Source organism: Falco cherrug, chromosome 5 (assembly GCF_023634085.1).
Source record: "Falco cherrug isolate bFalChe1 chromosome 5, bFalChe1.pri, whole genome shotgun sequence".
NCBI lineage: Eukaryota > Metazoa > Chordata > Aves > Falconiformes > Falconidae > Falco > Falco cherrug.
The window spans coordinates 13,150,465-13,168,885 of NC_073701.1; the positions used below are offsets into that span (position 1 = coordinate 13,150,465).

The window sequence follows — 18,421 nt, forward strand, 5'->3', positions numbered from 1 at the left end:
AGTAATGTTGTTGAGAACTGTTGCAATCCAAAAGGGGTTGTTTAGGATGGCCTCCCTCCCTTTGGGACCAACAACCAAGTCAGTGATACCCTTGGACTGAATTAAGGTGAAATGATGCCAACCAGCCAGTTTTATGATTTATTAATACGAAATACAAGGCATGTGGTTAAACGTGTTAGCTCAATGGGGATTACTTGAGCTGTATAAGTATAAGCGAGTCCTGTGCCACATGTTTTTACTTACATCTGGTCACTATTAAATAAAAAGAAAGAGAGGAGAGGAGAAGAGAATGGGGGGAAAAAAAGAGGTATCACCACCTGTGGATCCAGCAGTGTCCCGTTGGTCCTCTTCACCCTGGGTGTCTTGGTGGTGGTGGTCCTACCTGATTCAGGTTTTATGCTCTTGAGAGGATGCCTCATCTACGTACATGTCTGTGTCTGTGCAAGCTCAAGGTGTGAGCAGTGGTCAGAGGGGGTCCTCACTGGTGGTCAGGAGAGGGGCGAGTGCTCCCAAAAGCTTTAGGAAATGCCTGCTGTGTGCATGAGCAGTTGCCTTATTGTCACCACAGGTTTCTTCCAGGGAGCACTACCTAGATCTCTCCTTCGCAAGACCTACAGCCGTGACATCCCGTACCACCTTGTGGTTACCAGGTCAGGCTGCAGCAGCTCACTTTGCAGCAACCACTCGGTTTAGATCCTCTCCGATGTGGGCAGAACAGTTTGCACCAGTTCCACTTGAATTTCTGCACTAAGCAATGTTTAAGGCTATTATCAATATGTTGGTTCTTCACAAGACCCCGAGGGAAAACTCTGTTTTCCTCCTAAAGATGTCTGACTTCCATAACTTCTGATTAGTGAGCTTCTCAGAATCTGGGAGGATGTGACAAACAAATGAGAGTTTTTCTTTTTAAAAAGAAAAGTAAAAGTGATTGCATGGAAATATCACCCCATTTTTGTCTTCTAAAACCAACACAACATTATCTTGCATTTAAAACTTATTTCAGATGGTGAATCATAATTTATTTATAGTAATTAAGTTGGGCCTTTTAGCTTGTCCTTCAAAGCTTGTCCTTCTTTATGACTATTCTTTTCCTAATACAGCTAGTATCTATAATAATAACTATAATGTTCCTAGAAAAAGTTTCTGAAATGCCCCTTCTGTAAGCAGCCCAAATTTAATTATTTTTTTTTTAAGAGAATGCATTTAACTTCTTTCTGAAAGCCCCAGTGTAAGCCACCTGGATTCATAGGGGACCCAGAGTTGGGACCCAGAGTTTGGCCCCAGTAAAATGGTATAGTCATTTTGGCCTGTGCCTCTTCAGTCAGCAGATGATTTTGATTTATGGCTTGCTTACACTGCTGGATGGTGCAAATCCCAAACAAGATTCCCAAGAGGAGGCTGCTTTCAAAGTCTTTCTGCCTGGGAGTTGATTTTTTCAGGCCTCCCAGGGTTAAAAGCCCAGGTGGCTCCAGTGATGAATGCTATTTACAGAACTCACAGCTGTGAGTGCACCCTCTGTAACCACAGAAAAAGAACAAAGTTGATAAACTGCAGGTCTTTGCTGGCAAACTCAGTCACACGCTTACCAATTTCTGTTTTTGTACTGAGAAAAACTGAGCATGCTTATTTATTGCAGAAATACCAATCTGTATCCCCAGAGTGTCTGTAAAGCTGGCAGTGCAACATCTGGCTAGTGATTGAGATGGCGTTCAGTGTCTCACAGGCCACAATTCCTTTCTGAAAACTGGAAAGTTTTCAGAGCTGCCATGCACACTGTGGGAAATACTCTTATTGCTGGCCTAATTAAGTTGAGGTAGTCACACTTTATTAAAGAAAATTGCACGAGCTTAAACTGGAAATTAGAGGATAAAATATGTACTGTAACTGCAATAAACCTGAATTTGTCATTACAGCATAGCAGCTAAGAACATTAGCTTCCAGGCAATGACCTGCTGCTCTTCTTTGCTTCGACGCCTGTCCACACCATCGTCAGTCACAAAACCCACATTTGTATTGACCACACAGTGGATTTGGTATTGGAAGAATGATCAAGGCCAGTGGATTCAATATGGAGAACAGGTGAGTCCGCATCCTGTGCTTTGAATCTCCTCTGAATAGATGTGTGGAGCATCTTCCCCCTACTCCCCTTTACTCAGCAAGGCTAATTAAGTAAATGCCTGTGCTTGCATTTTACAGTTTCAAGTAAGGGAGTGAAACTACAGATGTTCATAAATGATGTAATAAAATGCATCATTTGCAGGCTCGAGGGGATGGAACATGCCCTATCTCCTTGCAGTGACGTTCAAGTAGAGTCATCTGTCTTTGTGCCTGGATGATTTGTTATAACTATTTTCCTGACAAAGACCTTCCTGCAAATGCAGGAAAACAAAATTCCATTTTTTCACCTTGTGTCGATCAGACTTTTTTTGATGATGCGTGCTGGATTCTCTAGTCAGTTCCCCTCTTGGTGTTGTCCATGGCTGCTACAGAGATTTAATATGATTACACTGTCATTGAGATACATTGTCTTTTAAATTATTCAGGCACTAGTCTTGGCCCTCTTGTAAGCATTATCCAGCTTCCTTGGCCATGCAAGGATTGTTCTGCTCTTGGAGATCAAGTGTTACATTTTTCCTTGGGTGGCCAAATCCTTTTTGATGAGAGAGTGGTTTATCTGAAAAATGCAGGAAAAGAAATCCATAAGGAATCTCTCCTTCCCCTAAGGCAGATGAGTTTTCCCCATCTGGTTTACTGTATAGCTGCACAAATGGCAGAACACAAAAGTAATCCAGGGACATGAAAAAGTACCCAGGGAAAGATGATGGATATAGCGGCTCTGGCAATGGTAAGCCGTGATTTCAGTAGGCAGCTTAAACGGGAAGTGTCTCTGTCAGCATACCCTCATATTTTACATTGTTTCACACATTAGAAAATTATACTTGCATCGTGGTTCAACCCCGGTGTCGTGGAGCAGATACAGAATATCAACTACACCGGTTTGTTGCAGGGGAGACTTTAGACTGTTTAAAGAACCACTGCCAAAGGTAGCAGCAGAAGTAGTTTTATTGAAGTACGATGTTGTAATAGTGAGACTTAACAAAGTCCGATGGCGAGGTTCACTCTATTACTTATTGCACAGAGGATGTAATAATTATTCAGTTACAAATACAAAATCCTATACACTATAATACAAAGTTATGCATGATATCAGTCACCAAAGATCTGCAGCTGGTAAGGGATCTCTCAGCCTCAAGGGGAGATCACTGCTATGCAGCCTGCTCCTTGGCAGGGAGAGCTCGTAAAAAGCTTGCTCAGGCTGTCATGTTTATGGAATAAAGTGATTGGCTCATAATCAAATTACATGTGATGGAAAAGGTAAGCATGAGACTCCTTGTACCCACAACTTTCTTTGTTCCTTGACAAATTAGTTTTGGAAGAACCACCTGCTATTCATGTGTTAATCGCATGATCGGTGTTCCTGTTTCCAAGGTCATGCATCAATGCTTACCATGTCACCCTGTTCCTGTGTGGGTTTTCAGGGAACAGGCTGGAACTAGAGAAGCTCATGGCCCGGTCATGGCCTAGGCCAAGGGTCCTCAAACTACGGCCCACGGGCTGGATACGGCCCCCCAGGGTCCTCAGTCTGGCCCCCGGTATTTACAGAACCCCCCGCCCCCGCCGGCGGTTGCGGGGGGAAACCCAGCAGCCGCAGATGACTGCCGGCCACTTCATCCGCGCGCCGGCCCCCTGGTTAAAAAGTTTAAGGACCCCTGGGCTAGGCCTTTACTTCCTTTGGAGCCTGAACCAAACTAACACAAGTTTGATCAAGGAGCTCAGCATATCTGTTGCACCCAGCCAGCAACTAAGCACCACACAGCTGCTCACTCACCCTCCCCTGGTGGGGTGGCAGAGAGAATCAGCAGGGTGAAAGCTGGAAAACCTGGGAGCTGAGATAAAGATGGTTTAATAGGTAAAGCAATAGCTGCGCATGCAAGCAAAGCAAAACAAGGAATTAATTCACCACTTCCCATGGGCAGGCCGGTGTTCGGCCATCCCCGGGAAAGCCGGGCTCTGTCACATGTAACCGTTACCTGGCAAGACAAATGCCATCACTGTAAACATCCCCCCCCTTCCTCCCTCTTCCCCCAGCTTTTATTGCTGACATGATATGGTATGGGATGTCCACCTGGGCAGTTGGGGTCAGCTGTCCCAGCTGTGTCCCCTCCCAGCCTCTTGTGCACCCCCAGCCGGCTTGCTGCTGGGGCAGGGTGAGAAGCAGAACAGGCCTTGGCTCTGTCTAAGCACCTCTCAGCAGTAACGAAAACATCCCTGAACTATGGACACTGTTTTCAGCACAAATCCCAAACACAGCACCATACAAGCTGCTATGAAGAAATTTAACTCTATCCCAGCCAACACCAGTACAACTTGTTACAGAAATTTAGATGGGACACGTGTGTGTCCATCATTACTAGTTATGTATTTGTGTGTATGTTATGAGTGTTCGGTAATCTCAATTTAGGCCATGGCGGTTCTGGGTAGATTCCTCTTATCCTGCTCTTTGCCTCTTCTTTCCCTCTACCCGAACTAGTTATCCAGGGTTTAGTCCTGACTCTGTTTACTCATTACTCTTCTCTCTCTTTTTTTTATTTTTTTTTATTTTTTTCCTTTCCCCTCCTCCCCCCCCCCCCCCAAAGGGAGAAGGGGATAGTGTGAACTCGCCATCTTCTGCTGTGATTGAGAATTTGTATCTAGCAGATCCAGATTCCACCATATATTTCCAGGCTGGCTCACATCATTACCAGCTCAATTTTAAAGGTACTCATTTTAAGGGTTCTCATTCACAACTGTGCAGTGCTTTATAAAGACTAACTTGCAAGCTTTCCCAGCTTTTAGAAGCTATGACCTCTTTTACTAACAGTACCGGATTTACCTATTGGAAGGGGAAGTAAGGTAGTGATGGCCCAGAGGAAATTCTTTACAAAAGTAACCTTCCCTCTTATTCCTTGACTATCCAGATTTACGTTGGATCAGAAATAAAAAGGGTGCATAGTCTTCACATAAAGTTATAGCAAACCTTAAGTAAAGTGAGTTAAACCTGTGGATGGTAAAAAATGAAAAGTGTCTTTCTGTGCTGCTGGAGTAGTTTAAAGATCATGAATGACAAGGGAGCAAGATAGGCAGAGGTTAAATAACGGTTACGGGGAGGACAAGAAACTTACATAGGCTTTGTGCAACATTTCTTCAGCAGGTAGAATTGACAATGAATATGCATTTTTCGTTAATGAATGACTGTTAGTTAATGACCCCATCTTGTAGATATATTCATTACTTTCTTTTTCCTTCTCTTTTCTCCTAAAGACATGACCCAGACAAACATCTCATTTAAAACTCAAAGACAGGTCCGCAGACGACCAAAGTTTGTGTCTTCTGAAGATGTGCAGAAGATAAAGAAAGGGTAAATGATGCTCTTTAAATTGTTGCTTTTTCATATTTCAGAAGTAATTTGAAGGCAAAATGGCTGCCAGTGCTGGCAGTAATTGTGCAAAGAACGCAGCTGTTGTTAGAAGAAACCATATCCACTGGACTGAACAGAAGCTTTCTCACAAACTGCCAACTTGGTACATCATCTGGTTTCTGGGGTACATCCTACTCCAGGTAGCATATCCACAGGACTGTCAATGGATAGTGGTTTCTTATAAAAGCAGGTGAAAGAGGACTGTGACAACTGAGCGGCAGCATGCAAAGCCCAGTTAACAGATTGAAGCCATTTCCCAGTTTCTCTGTGGTTTTTGTTTTTCAATGTAGGAATTGGTCAAAGATGATGATGCCCATTTGAATGTTCAGAGCAGTACTAGAATTACTAACGCCTCATTTTCTGTCTGTTTGCAAACAGCCAGAAGGATTCTTCTATTCCAAATCAAGTCTGTCCTGTCCATTGGGATCAGTCTGCACTGCCTGACTTGGGATACAAGGTACCTTCCTGCCCCCACCCCCACCCCACCACCGTAATTCAGATGGAAAGGAACAATTCAGAGCATGCTGCTTAACTGAAGTGACTGGGTAGATGCTAACAAGGGTCAGGAGTGATTTCTTGGGTGGTTGTGCTAAAGAACTAGGGCATCTCCTGAAAAAGATGCCAAACTCTCACGAACTTCATCTGCATTTTAGGTATCTGTCTGCCTGACACGCAAAACAAAATTCACCAAACTCAAAGACAAAAAGATTCACTGTTAAAAATGAAAAAATGGCTTACTTCGGTGCCTTAGTGGACCAGTTAAGCAACGGGCTTCTATGAAGTGTGTATTTCTTCATTAGAAGCTGGGCTGAGACCCAACCCTTTCTGTGTAGGCCATTAAAAAGCCATCCAATAATGATACCATCATGGCTGTTGGTGGATAACGTTTGGATTGGAGGTGTAGGAAAGGAAAGCTCTATGTGCTCTTTCAAGTCACCCAGAACTGTCACATACATCACCAATCTGAGCACAGACCATGGCCTCAAGAAATGGCAGAAATAAAAAATTACAGCCAATAATAAACATTTGCAGTTGATCTCTTCAACAAAACAAAACAGACCCCTGTCAGCCCAAAGTCTGTTCCTATTTGGTCTACCAAGACCAAAAATGTGCAGGTGTTTTTTAAATTACTAGGTCCAGTGATACTAAGAAGCAGTCCTTTTTAGAAGAACAATGCAGACTGTGGAAGTACTACAGTATGCTAGAAAAAATGGCTTTTCAGCATTACACTTGTTCTTTTTTTATAGTGGCTTTGACCCGATTAAGGAACAGCACATAATGTGGAGCATAAGAGATTTCCCTTGTTGACTGTGTCACAGAATCATGTATGATGCTGACCAAGTTGTATTGGAACAGATATTTTGATGGCTAGGGACAGGGCAGAAGTAGTATCATAATTCCAGACTGGGAATTCTTTATAGCTAGTTTCAGTGAACAGAGAGCTCCGCTGCTATTCTCACTTTTTGTATTTTATTTTTCCTAGTGTAGTTATGTTGGCACTGGCATGAGAACAGAAATAACGTGTCTCGGCTTCTGTGGGCTGGTTTCTGTTACTGTGTGCTGAATGTTTTATTTTACCCTGATTACCCTCTTGTGTTGGATTATGCCTTACTCAATGTAACACCAGTGTCTGGCCATGTGTGTATACAGTAAATTCATCTGAATACAGTTCTGATGAAAAATCAGCGTCAACTGCTCTGCACACAGCTCGCTCCAAAGAGCTGTTTTTCACAATTAGTGAAAAGCCCTAATTTTTCAAGATTGTAAAAGTGTAAGGTGTCTAGCACCTGCTGAATGAACTAATAATGAGTTTGTGTGGGAGTCACGCAGCCAGATCTTTTGAAGATTTGGGCCTGTGATATTTTGAGCTCTGTCAAAATAACGAAGGATATAGCTGATCACCTCTTCCTTTGGCTTACCAGCAGCTTCACTGACTAACATAAGGTTAAATTTTTCAAACGAATGCCAAGAAGACAGGTAGCCCCACTCTTTTTAGATCTCTCAGTTGTATGTACTTAACTGCCTCTCTTATTTACTCTGAAAACTTCTGTCTGAATTTTAGTCGAGTCCATTTGTTGGGGTGTTTCTGGAGTCACTGAGGTAAGCATTGAGAGGTTTTGGAATGTGGTGTGCAGATCCATGGTATTGCTGGTGGTACTTGTGGGGATGCATGAAATAGAAGGATCATCTTGTTCCCCAGAACTCAGTTTACTTGCTGAGTTGGCATCTAAGAAAACCATCTCGTAACTTGTAAACTGAGTGCCTTTTATAGGAAAGGAAAAATTAATTCTGTACCTAAAAAGCAACAAAGCCCAAAGCACCTGTTGGCACAAAAAGCAAAAGCCTGGGCTAGATGAACTATTTCTGTGGGGCTTTAAGCTTGTGTTTTTGCAGTAGGTAATATTGGGACTGGCTGGGATTCTGCATGTATGTGGTGACCGTTGTAAGATATGACAATTACGTCCTGATGAATTCCCTTCTCTTCAGACACTGACAAACAATCCTGTCAAAACTTGCTGCACTAGGAGTGACCCGTTTTAGAAATGTGAGATAGGGAGAAAGTCATCTTTGCTTAAAAAGAGCAGCTCTGTTTCAGTAACATTGCTTATTTTTTGAGTGTTGCAGTCTTAATCTGCAAGTCATTTAGAATCATAGTTTTATTGAAAGTAGAGTATCTGAAATGCACATTGGAAATGAGTAACACCATTTGGAAAGTTGGTGTGAATTTCTGTCTTTAACAAAGTGGAATTAGTAGTTGGTAAATGTTTTAAAGGCAAAGCAAAAAAATCCCCCAAACATATTGTCTTCAAACTTCATGCTGGGTTTTAAATGGAAACTTTAATGTACAACTGAGAAATGTGTGCAATGAATGTGTGGTTTTATGTCAGAGGATTAGTCTTTGTGTGGCTGCTATGTTGCTGAATCCTGACACACATGCCAAAGATGACAGTTTGTAATTATAGCTGTGCTGTTACAGCACAGCAGTGGGAGCTGATGCAACGTGAAAAGTCTGTATGTGTTTGGTTAGTTCTAGCTGGGTCACGGTCACTAACTGCTTCCAAAACCTGAGTTCACCAGAGATCGAGGTTTGACATCACAGAGTACTGTTCTTGCACACACCGACAGAAATTACTGTCAGGGCAGTGGTTCTTCCTTTGTGTCAGAGACTCCGCCTCTTGATAGTGGGTTAGCAAATGCTTTTGCTCCCTAAGATCTTCCTTTTAGGTCTGAAGATTGAAAGAGCTGAAGAAGTTATGCTGTTACAAAGTATCAACCTGCAATAGCAATGTGGTGTTACCCTTTATTATCAGAGGAAGTGTCTTTGGGGAAATCAGGAAAATCCCACACAGTTTTTATGCAAGGGAGAACTGGCTTTGTTGCTTAGAGGCTGTCATATGATAGAATAATTGAAGTACCTTTCTTACAGGATTAGGTTGTGTACCGTGTTTGGTACCCTCAGTTTTACCCAGCAAGGTTCCTCAGTAAAAGATGCAACGCAGAAAAAGCATACGTGTAGTCTAAATGAGAATTATGCATAAATAAAAGATGCAGTACTGAAATACAGGGAAATAAATGTCATTTTGTAGGTGATGGTGAGCAGCTTAAGCTGTGGTGTCAGAGAGCATGCAGATAATCAATACTCACCCATCCAAATTGTTTTAAGTGTTGTGTTGTAGGGAAGCTTTGGAAAACACTCTTCTATTAAGACATGGGAAGTTTTATTCAACCTTGTAAAATCTTTTTAATGAACTCAAAGGAATAATTCTTCCTTTTGCAGCTGACTTCATTATTAATCCTTAGAGGACTTTCCTGAGATAGGCCTCTTCATCAGTGTGTACTTCGGGCACAAGCTTGACATGGTGTCCAGAAAATACACTTTATTTATATGCAGCTGTGAAATAGCAGTCTGATTTTATCTTCTCTCTAAACTCAGCCTTCTAGAACGTGGAGCTTTTGCCTGGCAGGTTAATGTTAATATCATATTAGCTTCTAAGATGACCGCAGCTTTCATGACTAAAACATGACTTTGATATGTGGGATGTTGGGCATTTCACTTTAAGTCATCTGGAGCTCCCACTCGGCTTAGGCAGCAACAAAGTGGCAAGTATTACCAAGTGACATCAGTCTGCCAGCATTATGCATTTTCAGTCAAGTTTATGGAAGATAAGTGTTTATTCTGGAAGATTAAAGACACAGATTACTTTGGAGAAAAAAATGGAAAATTAATGCATGACATAAGTAGAAGAGCTTGAATTATGTTTTAATTATATTTTGCATTAACTTTTCTTTGGGAAAAGCATGTATTTCTTGATATTTTTTTTTAAATAGGAAAAGTATGGATAAATAGCCTTTTTTTCCTTTAGAAAAGGAGGAGATGTAATATTTTCAGTGCAACTTTCCAAGTTTTAACTTTGAAAAGATAAGGAGCTATGATGCTGGGAAGTTGTATGTATTTTGTTTGTTTCATCTTAAATAGCTGAAGGTCCCTTAAACATCCGGTTACAAATGATACTGTTATCTAACATCTTTTGTTCTTAATCAGCTTTATATATAAAACTAATTATTATCTGGAATGATCAGTCAACTTTACTTTTTGGAATTTCTGTTTCATTGAGATTTAAAGTTACAAGTGTCAGTTCACTTGGAGATGATAAACATTTAATTGATCCTTTTGCTGTCAGCATCCTTCCTGAAGAGAGGTGAGGTGTCCTTGCAAAGCAGGAGTGATATACTGATTTACATATTAAGTGTCTGTCCTAATTATTCCCATAGTCATAATCTAATGCATTAATCTAATGCATTAAATTAACCGTCATAAGTAGGGTTTGGGGACCCTTCCAAAAGTGTACCTGCTGTAATTAGGCTTCTGCAGGTTACGAGCTAACTGAAGCCTCATGTCTTTTGCTTTGGTTTATATTTTATAGGCAGTGGACATCAGTAATACAACCTCTGAATACAACGGAATAAAGCAGCTGTTTCATCAGACTATGAAAAACTACACTATCCTTAAAATACAGAGGATTCAGAATCCATCGCTCTGGAAAGTGTTTCAGTGGTTTGTATTTGTTTCCTCATCCTTATGGGGAGGGAGTCTCCAAGAGCTGATATCCTGTATCTACTTCCTAGGAAAGAAGAGGCGTTACCACCTGTGCTTTCATGTGATGGGTATTTCCTTCTTAGGAGCAATTTCAGGAGTGAAAATAAGTGTCTAAGGTCTTCCAGAGAATGCCATGCTTCCTGGGGAGAGGTTCCCTTTGCATGGCTCCTTGGAAGGTGGAGGGAGGGGTGCAGGCAGAAGGACACGAATGACACGATTGGGATGAGGATACCCAGAGCGATGTGGAATAGTGTATTGTCTGAGGGATTGAACAGCAACACGTGCTGCACACATGTTGTTACAAATGTTTATCTGTTACAGTAGATGAAATACTTGCTTAGAAAGAAGTAGGTGAGGGTAAGGGTGCTTGGGTCTTGTTTTTCTCCAGTCAGATTTATTTAAGGCTTTCTCAAGAGTTTGAGTGCCTTTGCTGAATGAAGTCAGTACTCCCTGAGAAAGAATCCCTGTGCTTTAACTTAAGTGACCTCAGAGTTCCAGAGCTCCTTTCTGGTTTTCGTCATCTGCATCAGTGCTACTGAACTCCAGGTACTTAGGCCAAGCTAGGTACCAAAGGCTTTGAGCTGGTGCTAGTGACAGTAAACGACTATATTCCAGTTAATTTGGTAGCAGATTAAGCTGTTGCATAGAACAGTTGTCTTGTTTAAATCAAAATATACTTAGTAGTAGTATGAGATACTTAGTATAGAAGTATGCAAGCACCGCATGGAATGGTAATGGAGAAGAAGAACACTGCTCAAATATTCTCACCTGCAAAGTGACTGAACCCGGGAAGTTGTCGGCTAATAATTTCAGAAAACCTTTTCATCTAGCAAAACTTTAAGACACTTCAAAACACATAATAGTGCATACTTTTTCTTTTAAACATCCTCCAGTGAGATAATTGAGCTCACCTCGCAGAGTTTAACATTGCCAAGTTCTCAGTGAACAGATTTCAGTCCATTGCTTTTAACTTTTCATTTACGCAGTTTACAAGTTGGAAGGATTCTCCCCTCTCCCTGGCTCTATTTACTTTGTAGCTCCTCCTGAAGAATATTGCTGTCTTGTCTGCTTCAACAGCTTCTGAGAACCTGTGGGATGCCTGGATGCTGTGAAAGAGTGATGGGAGAGCCTAGCTGAGCCTTCTGTTTGATTCCTCTTGGTACTGGTCATAGCTCAGTCTGACTGGCTTAAATCAGTAAGGTCTTCAGTGGTGCAAGGAAGCTCAGTTTCTCTCCTGGCTCCATCTCCTCAGCTGCACTGATCTCAGCGAGGGGCAGGAGCTCAGGGTGTACGGCATGGAGAACAAGCTGCCTCTGGCTTTTACCCACTGCTGGAGCGTGGAGGCTGCGCGGTTAGTACAGCCTCCACTCTGCAGAGCATGGTGGTGGGAAGGAACAAGAGACATTAAAGCAGAACTAGTAGGACCCTGCAGAGGAGAAGGCTGGTACAGTGGGGACTGTAATCGCGTCAATGCTCACTTACGTTCGCTGAATAAAGCCAGAATTATCTAGAATTGCTGGGCAGTGGTACCATTATATTGCTCTTCTTGTAACTGTTCATTGTCCTGTCAGTCTGTTGCATCTTCCAAGCTGAGAGAGGTGAAAGCAGACTGGAAATCTCATCCAGCTGACATTTATATGTACATTATGTACTTTGTTTAAAAAAAACCACCTTTCTCCCTTGTCTTCCACGGCTCACGTTCTCTTCCTCTGCATCTTCCTCTTAGGCAAAAGGAGCACATGAAAAGAGAGAATGGAGGGAAGGATGTAAATGAAAGGCTGCTGTTCCATGGGACCAAGGTCTCCTTCGTGAAAGCCATCTGCGTTCACAATTTTGACTGGAGAATTTGTGGAAGCAATGGAACTAGCTATGGAAAGGGTATGTAGGAAGTACTCTGTGTGTTAGACATCTACTTAGACTTCCCTGATACTGCAGCCAGCAAAGTTTTTTAAGTCTTTCACTATAGAGGGAGTTGAAAAAAAGAGGCGGGAATTGGTATTACAGTCTTCCTTCCCTCTGGAGAGGACAAGGATTTGCTTTGTGTGGGGGTAAGTCTTTTCGCAAGGTGTTAAGATAATTAATGTAGGGATCTGAAAAAGCTTTTGTTGCTATAGGTGGGATCTTCTGAAGGCTCAAGGTCATAATTTGAACTTGCCAGAGAAATGGCCATTAGTCTTCATAGCAGGGAGCAAGAAGGGTGTGCATTCCCTCAGTAAGATCATGAAAGGTCCTCATGTTTTCTTGTCTGTCCCTCTCATCATAACACACATACCTGTAGCGGTTTGTGTTTCAGTTTTTTTGGAAACTAGTCCTAGATTAGCAAATTCTGAATGGAAATTATGTGGTGAAAATCCTTTTCACCACATAAACTTCTGTGGTATTAAGTAAACTGAGTAAGAGGAGACCCGACAGTTGGGTCAGATACCTCCTGAAAAACAAAAGGATGCTCAGGTTTTTCTGTTGCTTTATACATAATTCCTCATAACCATGTTTTCATATCATTTTCTAGGAAGTTACTTTGCTAGAGATGCTTCCTATTCCCATGCATACTGTCAGTCTGCGGTGAAAACAACCAACATCATGTTCGTGGCTCGTGTATTGGTTGGAGATTATGTGAAAGGCAATGCAACCTACGTTCGCCCCCCAGCAAAGTCTGTTGACGGACTTCGGTTTTATGATAGCTGTGTGGACAATGAGTTAAATCCCTCCATTTTTGTTGTCTTTGAAAAATACCAGATTTACCCAGAGTATGTAATAGAGTATAAGGAGGAAGAAAAAAACTGTGTTTTATCTTAGAGGGATCCAAGCAGTTTGTATCTCTCATCTTCTTGTCCATGCTCTGACTTCTTTCTTTTTAATAGAATCATTTGGAAAGTTAATCCAAAGAATTTCTGTATTGAGGAGGGCCGGCAAAATAGATGTTACATTTGTTGAGACTAATTGCGTTCTCTTCTCTTCCTCTTAAATGAAGCGTAGACATCTGGATAACCATAGCAGAAAAATCAGAATTGTGGGATAGGAAATGAAATGTTACAACTTTGGTGGGCAAATAATTGTAAATGCTTTTTCTTAGAAATAGAGTAGAGAGGATTTCTCTTTGCAAACAGTTCAGATAAAAGAAAAACCTATAGCACAGTAGGTTTTAAGGAAGCTGTCAGGTTTTTAGTAGCCAAAGATTCTTTTCAGTGCGGAATATGGCTGTTCTTGATCCTCTTGTCTATCACAATTCTACACAAGTCAGCATATGTAAGAATAACTTGGCTTTGTTTTCAAAGCTTGTTTGTTAACGCTGATACTAGTTTCAAGTTTAAGATGGTGTAACAAAAAAAATGAAGCGTATTTTAAATCTATGTCGTAAGTTCTCAAGTGGAAAGGTTTCATCTGTACCATGGCAGCTACTGTTTGGATCAGAAAATTGTTGGACCAAGGTGTTTTTGCAGATCTGCTGCAACTTGTTGTGTGACCTATACATAAATGGAGCCTGAGTGAAATTGTCTAAGTCACAGCCTAGGAATATGCAGTACTAGATGTGGTGGTTTGGCTGCAACTAATGGCTGTAAGAGTATAAAGGCCGTGTCACAATAAGGCAGACTTTCAAGTCAATGTGGCCACGTGTTTTCTCAATGTGAACATTTGCTTAGCAAATGTGGTAGGACAGGAAAAAAAGAAGCATTGATATTTTCTGTCCTACTTGTATATGTTAATTTTCGTTTTTCCAGAAATACGACGTGACTGGAAGAGACTGGAAGAGACCAGTTATGTTCTCTCAAGGCCAGTGGTAGAACTGCTGTCCTAAGACACTTCGTATATGCGTTTTGTTGCCCACATTGCATTGGGCAACTTGCTGAGAACTCACTGACAAGTGTAGTTCCTTTTTGTGCTTTGAGGTGGCTGGGGGTGATCCTAGTACTGCTTCCCTGAGTCTGCTTTTGACAAACTTCCTTTGTCTCTGTCAGTGATGTGCAACCCTACTAACAGTGATTAAGCCCTTTTCTTATTAAGTTACATACGTTTTATTGTCCCCAAAAGAAAATACAGAAGCTCACATACAGCTTCTACTGAGTTTTAATCAGGAGTTTGTAAGTTAATCAAACTGAAGACCCTCTGTACCAGGATGTCTTATTCAGGCAGTCTAGCTGTTAAGAGGGAGAGCGTTGCTGAGGGTAGAGCAGCAGTAATTTTTGCTGTCAGATATGCTTCAAAGTAACACAAACAGCCTCCCAGTTATTTGCATCTAATCTGTCAAACCACATGTACTATTTGAAGTTTATAAGTTACGAAGATGACGGGGAAATATATAAAACTGGGAAATCTTACTAAAATGACTGTCTTAGAATGAAATGCAGACATGCATCAGTAATGCATTAAAAGGGGAAGATTTTAGCAGTTCTTAAACTCTCTCTTACTCATTTGCCTGTAGAGTTCCTGAATCATTCGAGTTTTGCTATATTTGCAAATAAAATGTTTTCACTCACTTTTTGCTTGTTAGTGTGCACTTTGTCTCCATATGTAAACTTAGGCACAACTAACCAGACCTAGTAAACTAGCCACTTAAAACATGTGCTCGGTGTCTTCCTTTCATCTGTTTCTAAACCAGGGACCTGCACAGATACAGTTTTGCATTTTAGTGTAGACACTTAGCCAAGTATGAAGGCTAGAATACAGTCTGATTTGTGGAGAATGGTTCTGTAAATGAACTTCCCAAGATACCTTGAATATGGAGTGCTGTGGATTAACTGCTCTGAGCAGTTAAAGTCCTAAAAAAAGGGGAAAGAATAAGGTGAAGTAGTAGAACTACTGGCTTTAGTAGTCAGGTATTGACTTACTGTAAGGATGTACTTTTTTGAGTATCTAAATAAGTAACTTTTAAAGAATCTGAACTAAGCACCTGGAAGACAGTGCAGCACTTCCCCCCACCCCTGTAAGCTATAAGACAGGCAAGTATATGGCAAATGCCAGTGAGTTGCTGACAACTTAAAATCAGTCCAATTCACAACATCTAGAGGAAGGAGAAGGGAAGAAACGGGAACTCCAGTGCTGTGCTTCACAATGTCAAAACTGCATTCCCACAGGTCTGGCAGAAAATGCTGCAAGATGGGGGTACAAGTCTCCCATGCACAGAATCTCGGCTACTTAATTGGTGGCGGGGTTGCGCTGTAGGCGAGAGCTGCTCTGGGGACGGAAGGAAGACGAGAACTTCAGTCTAGGTAACTGAGTTGAAGAGGGAGGAAAGCTAGAAAAAAATGTACTCTGAATGCAGGAGCATGGAGCTCTCCCACCTACTGGTACCTCAGCCTCTTCCTAACTGATGCTAAGAAAAACCCCTCAAAAGTGAAACGCTGTGCTCACCACAGGCTGACAGTGATCCTTTGCCCTCTGAGCCTGGCAAAAGGCTGCGTGTGGGAGGCAAGGCAGAATGCTAATGCCTTGCGTGGCAGCTGTGTAGCCACTGGGCTGAGTTATGGTTCCAGTTGTTGCTGCAACAAGCCAGCTTCAAGGGGTTAAGGCCAAATAAATCAAAGTGTGTTCTCATGATAACCAACAGAATTTTGGAAGTAGTTCTTTTTGTTCCTAGTGACTCTGAGCAGAAACCACGCTGCTTTTTTTCTGGCAATCCTCGCACTGCCTATTCAAACTGCCACTTGTGTGCCAGGTTTTTGTCTGAAATAGTCTATATGTGATAACAGCACTTGGATTTGTCACTGCTGATGGTTTTGTTGAATTTCTAGGTCAGCTAAAAGCAGGCTGTTGGCTGCCCTCGTGTATCTGCCTCATTCACCAGCCTTATATTACAATCTTATCAATGGCTTTCAGGGAGTTCAATAGTTGCAGAACAAGGTTGTTCAGAAAAGGCGAAAACTGCATTTGCTAAGAGCACATTCTGTGTTTAGTCCAGTAGCTTCACTTTCTTTTACACACAGCATTACAGAGGCTATTCATGAGCACAGGTACTGCTGCTCTTGACTTCTGGGTACCTTCTTTTGGTTCCTGTCTTTAAACTGAGTAACTACTTCTCATGTTTCAAGACAAGAAAAAGCTTATAGAATAGTATCACAGAATGTGTTGTGAGCAGCACCCTTATAAATGTTTATTTGGGAAAAAAAAAATATTGGCAAGTTTGTTGCATTTAGCTCCGAATATAATTTTTTTCAGTCTATCACTATGAGCTGGGTGCCAACCAGCTGGTTCACTTCCAAGGAAGTGTAGGCCAGATGTGACCCTAGAAGTCATCTGGTCAGCAGCTCTGTTAGTTGTCTCCTCCCTCCACTCCGCCCCAAACCCTTCAAGTATTAAAGACAGAGCGTGTTTTGAGGTATCTGTGAAATGGAATAGTATGAGCCCAGTTTCCTAGTTCTTGCAAGGCCCTGGGGCTTTATTTTACTTCCTGACACATTCAAGCATCTGCAAAAAAAAAAAAAAAAGAAACTACATTGGTGACAGCTCTGAAGAAGTGAAAGCTGTGAACGTGCAGCCTGTTGGCACAGCTGCTCTTTGGGTTCTCACATCTCACAGATACAGCAGCTGCGGCTGGGAGTCTGCAAGACAAACGCAACGCCGTTTTTCAGGAAAAAGACTTGAGGCCTCGGAACAAGCCCATTCGTGCTGCCAAGTGTTGTTGTGTCCTTTGAGACTGCACCATGGCTGTACACAGGTAGGCACAATATCCTCGTGAAGGGTCTCAGTAGCTATGCGTACAAACAAGTTAAAGAAGCTATCACTTGCAGAGGTTCCTGCAGCTGATTGAGACCTTCATTTTGTATTTGAAAAGACCTGTATGTATGCCTTTATCAGGACAACACAGGTTGAAAACTAGTTTAGAATAACATGCGTCACCCTGGCTTAATAAATCTGGTCTTGATTTGCAAACAAAAAAAATTTACTCAAAACCAATGTACTTGTTATGATAGCTGGTCAGCTTGCTTGATGTTAACAGAATTGTCACAAATGCTGCAGTACCAGGTTTGACAGTAGTCAAGCCCAACAGACCATCACCAGCTCCCTGTTTTATTGCACTGGGCTGCAAGAAGCGGCTAACGCTGAAGAAGAGCTAGAGGTAAGCAAGGTAATGGTGTACATGGGCTCAGCAGAGATGACAAAGAAAGCAGTTCAGAAAAGGTTTGTAAAGCAGAGGGTATTGCCCTTGCAGCCACTCTGGGGATCATCAAAAATACCATCAAAGTTAAAAGTAGACATTTTCTGATGCAGTGCTGGCAGGGGAGTTACTGCCCAGGCTCAAATTCTGATGCACGGTACAAAGGACTATTACCTCTGCCCCTCTTAATCCAGAAAAATAAGTGCCATGGAGGCAGGAAGGGATGGCCTGCTAATTTGAACAGGTGTGGCAAAGACAGAACAGAAGCAAGGAGGGAGATGTGTGTGTGTTTGCATAACCTGTGCGAAAACGACATCTCTTTTTATAAGCAGCAGGTATTTATACAAAGTTTGTATCAACTACTCTTCAGCTGCTCCTGCTGAGATATAAAAAGGTGAGGCTTTAGGATCAGAATGATCCTTGGTCAAGTTCTTCCCACTGAGCTACCTGCTTGTTACTTATTCTCCATAATGGTAATTGAAAATGATTCAGTTTGGTAAAGCAAGACAGAATGCTTGGAGTATTTTAGAAAAAAAATCAGGGGAAAATAAGGCAGAAAACTAGGTTTTGTTTATGGGCAAAATATGTAGTACTGCTTGAACGGAAAAGCTCCTTGTCACATTCATGGAAGCAAAGGAGACCCATACTGTTAAGGTTTACAAAATTAAAGCTGAATAATCCATTTAAGGCTTCATCCATGCATACAAAGTAG

General features: G+C 41.8%; 1 protein-coding gene across 1 annotated transcript in view; it reads left to right on the forward strand.

The window, feature by feature from the left end:
* The window catches only part of LOC102058113 (zinc finger CCCH-type antiviral protein 1-like), a 29,027-nt gene extending 13,937 nt beyond the window's left edge, over positions 1-15,090 (forward strand). Inside the window, exons 8-14 of the mRNA XM_055711668.1 lie at positions 1,914-2,079; positions 4,698-4,818; positions 5,362-5,458; positions 5,897-5,975; positions 10,444-10,574; positions 12,343-12,494; positions 13,126-15,090. Coding sequence (XP_055567643.1) covers positions 1,914-2,079; positions 4,698-4,818; positions 5,362-5,458; positions 5,897-5,975; positions 10,444-10,574; positions 12,343-12,494; positions 13,126-13,412 — 1,033 coding nt within the window. The 3' untranslated portion in view covers positions 13,413-15,090. The remainder of the gene's footprint in view (positions 1-1,913; positions 2,080-4,697; positions 4,819-5,361; positions 5,459-5,896; positions 5,976-10,443; positions 10,575-12,342; positions 12,495-13,125) is intronic.
* The last annotated feature ends 3,331 nt before the right edge of the window (positions 15,091-18,421 follow it).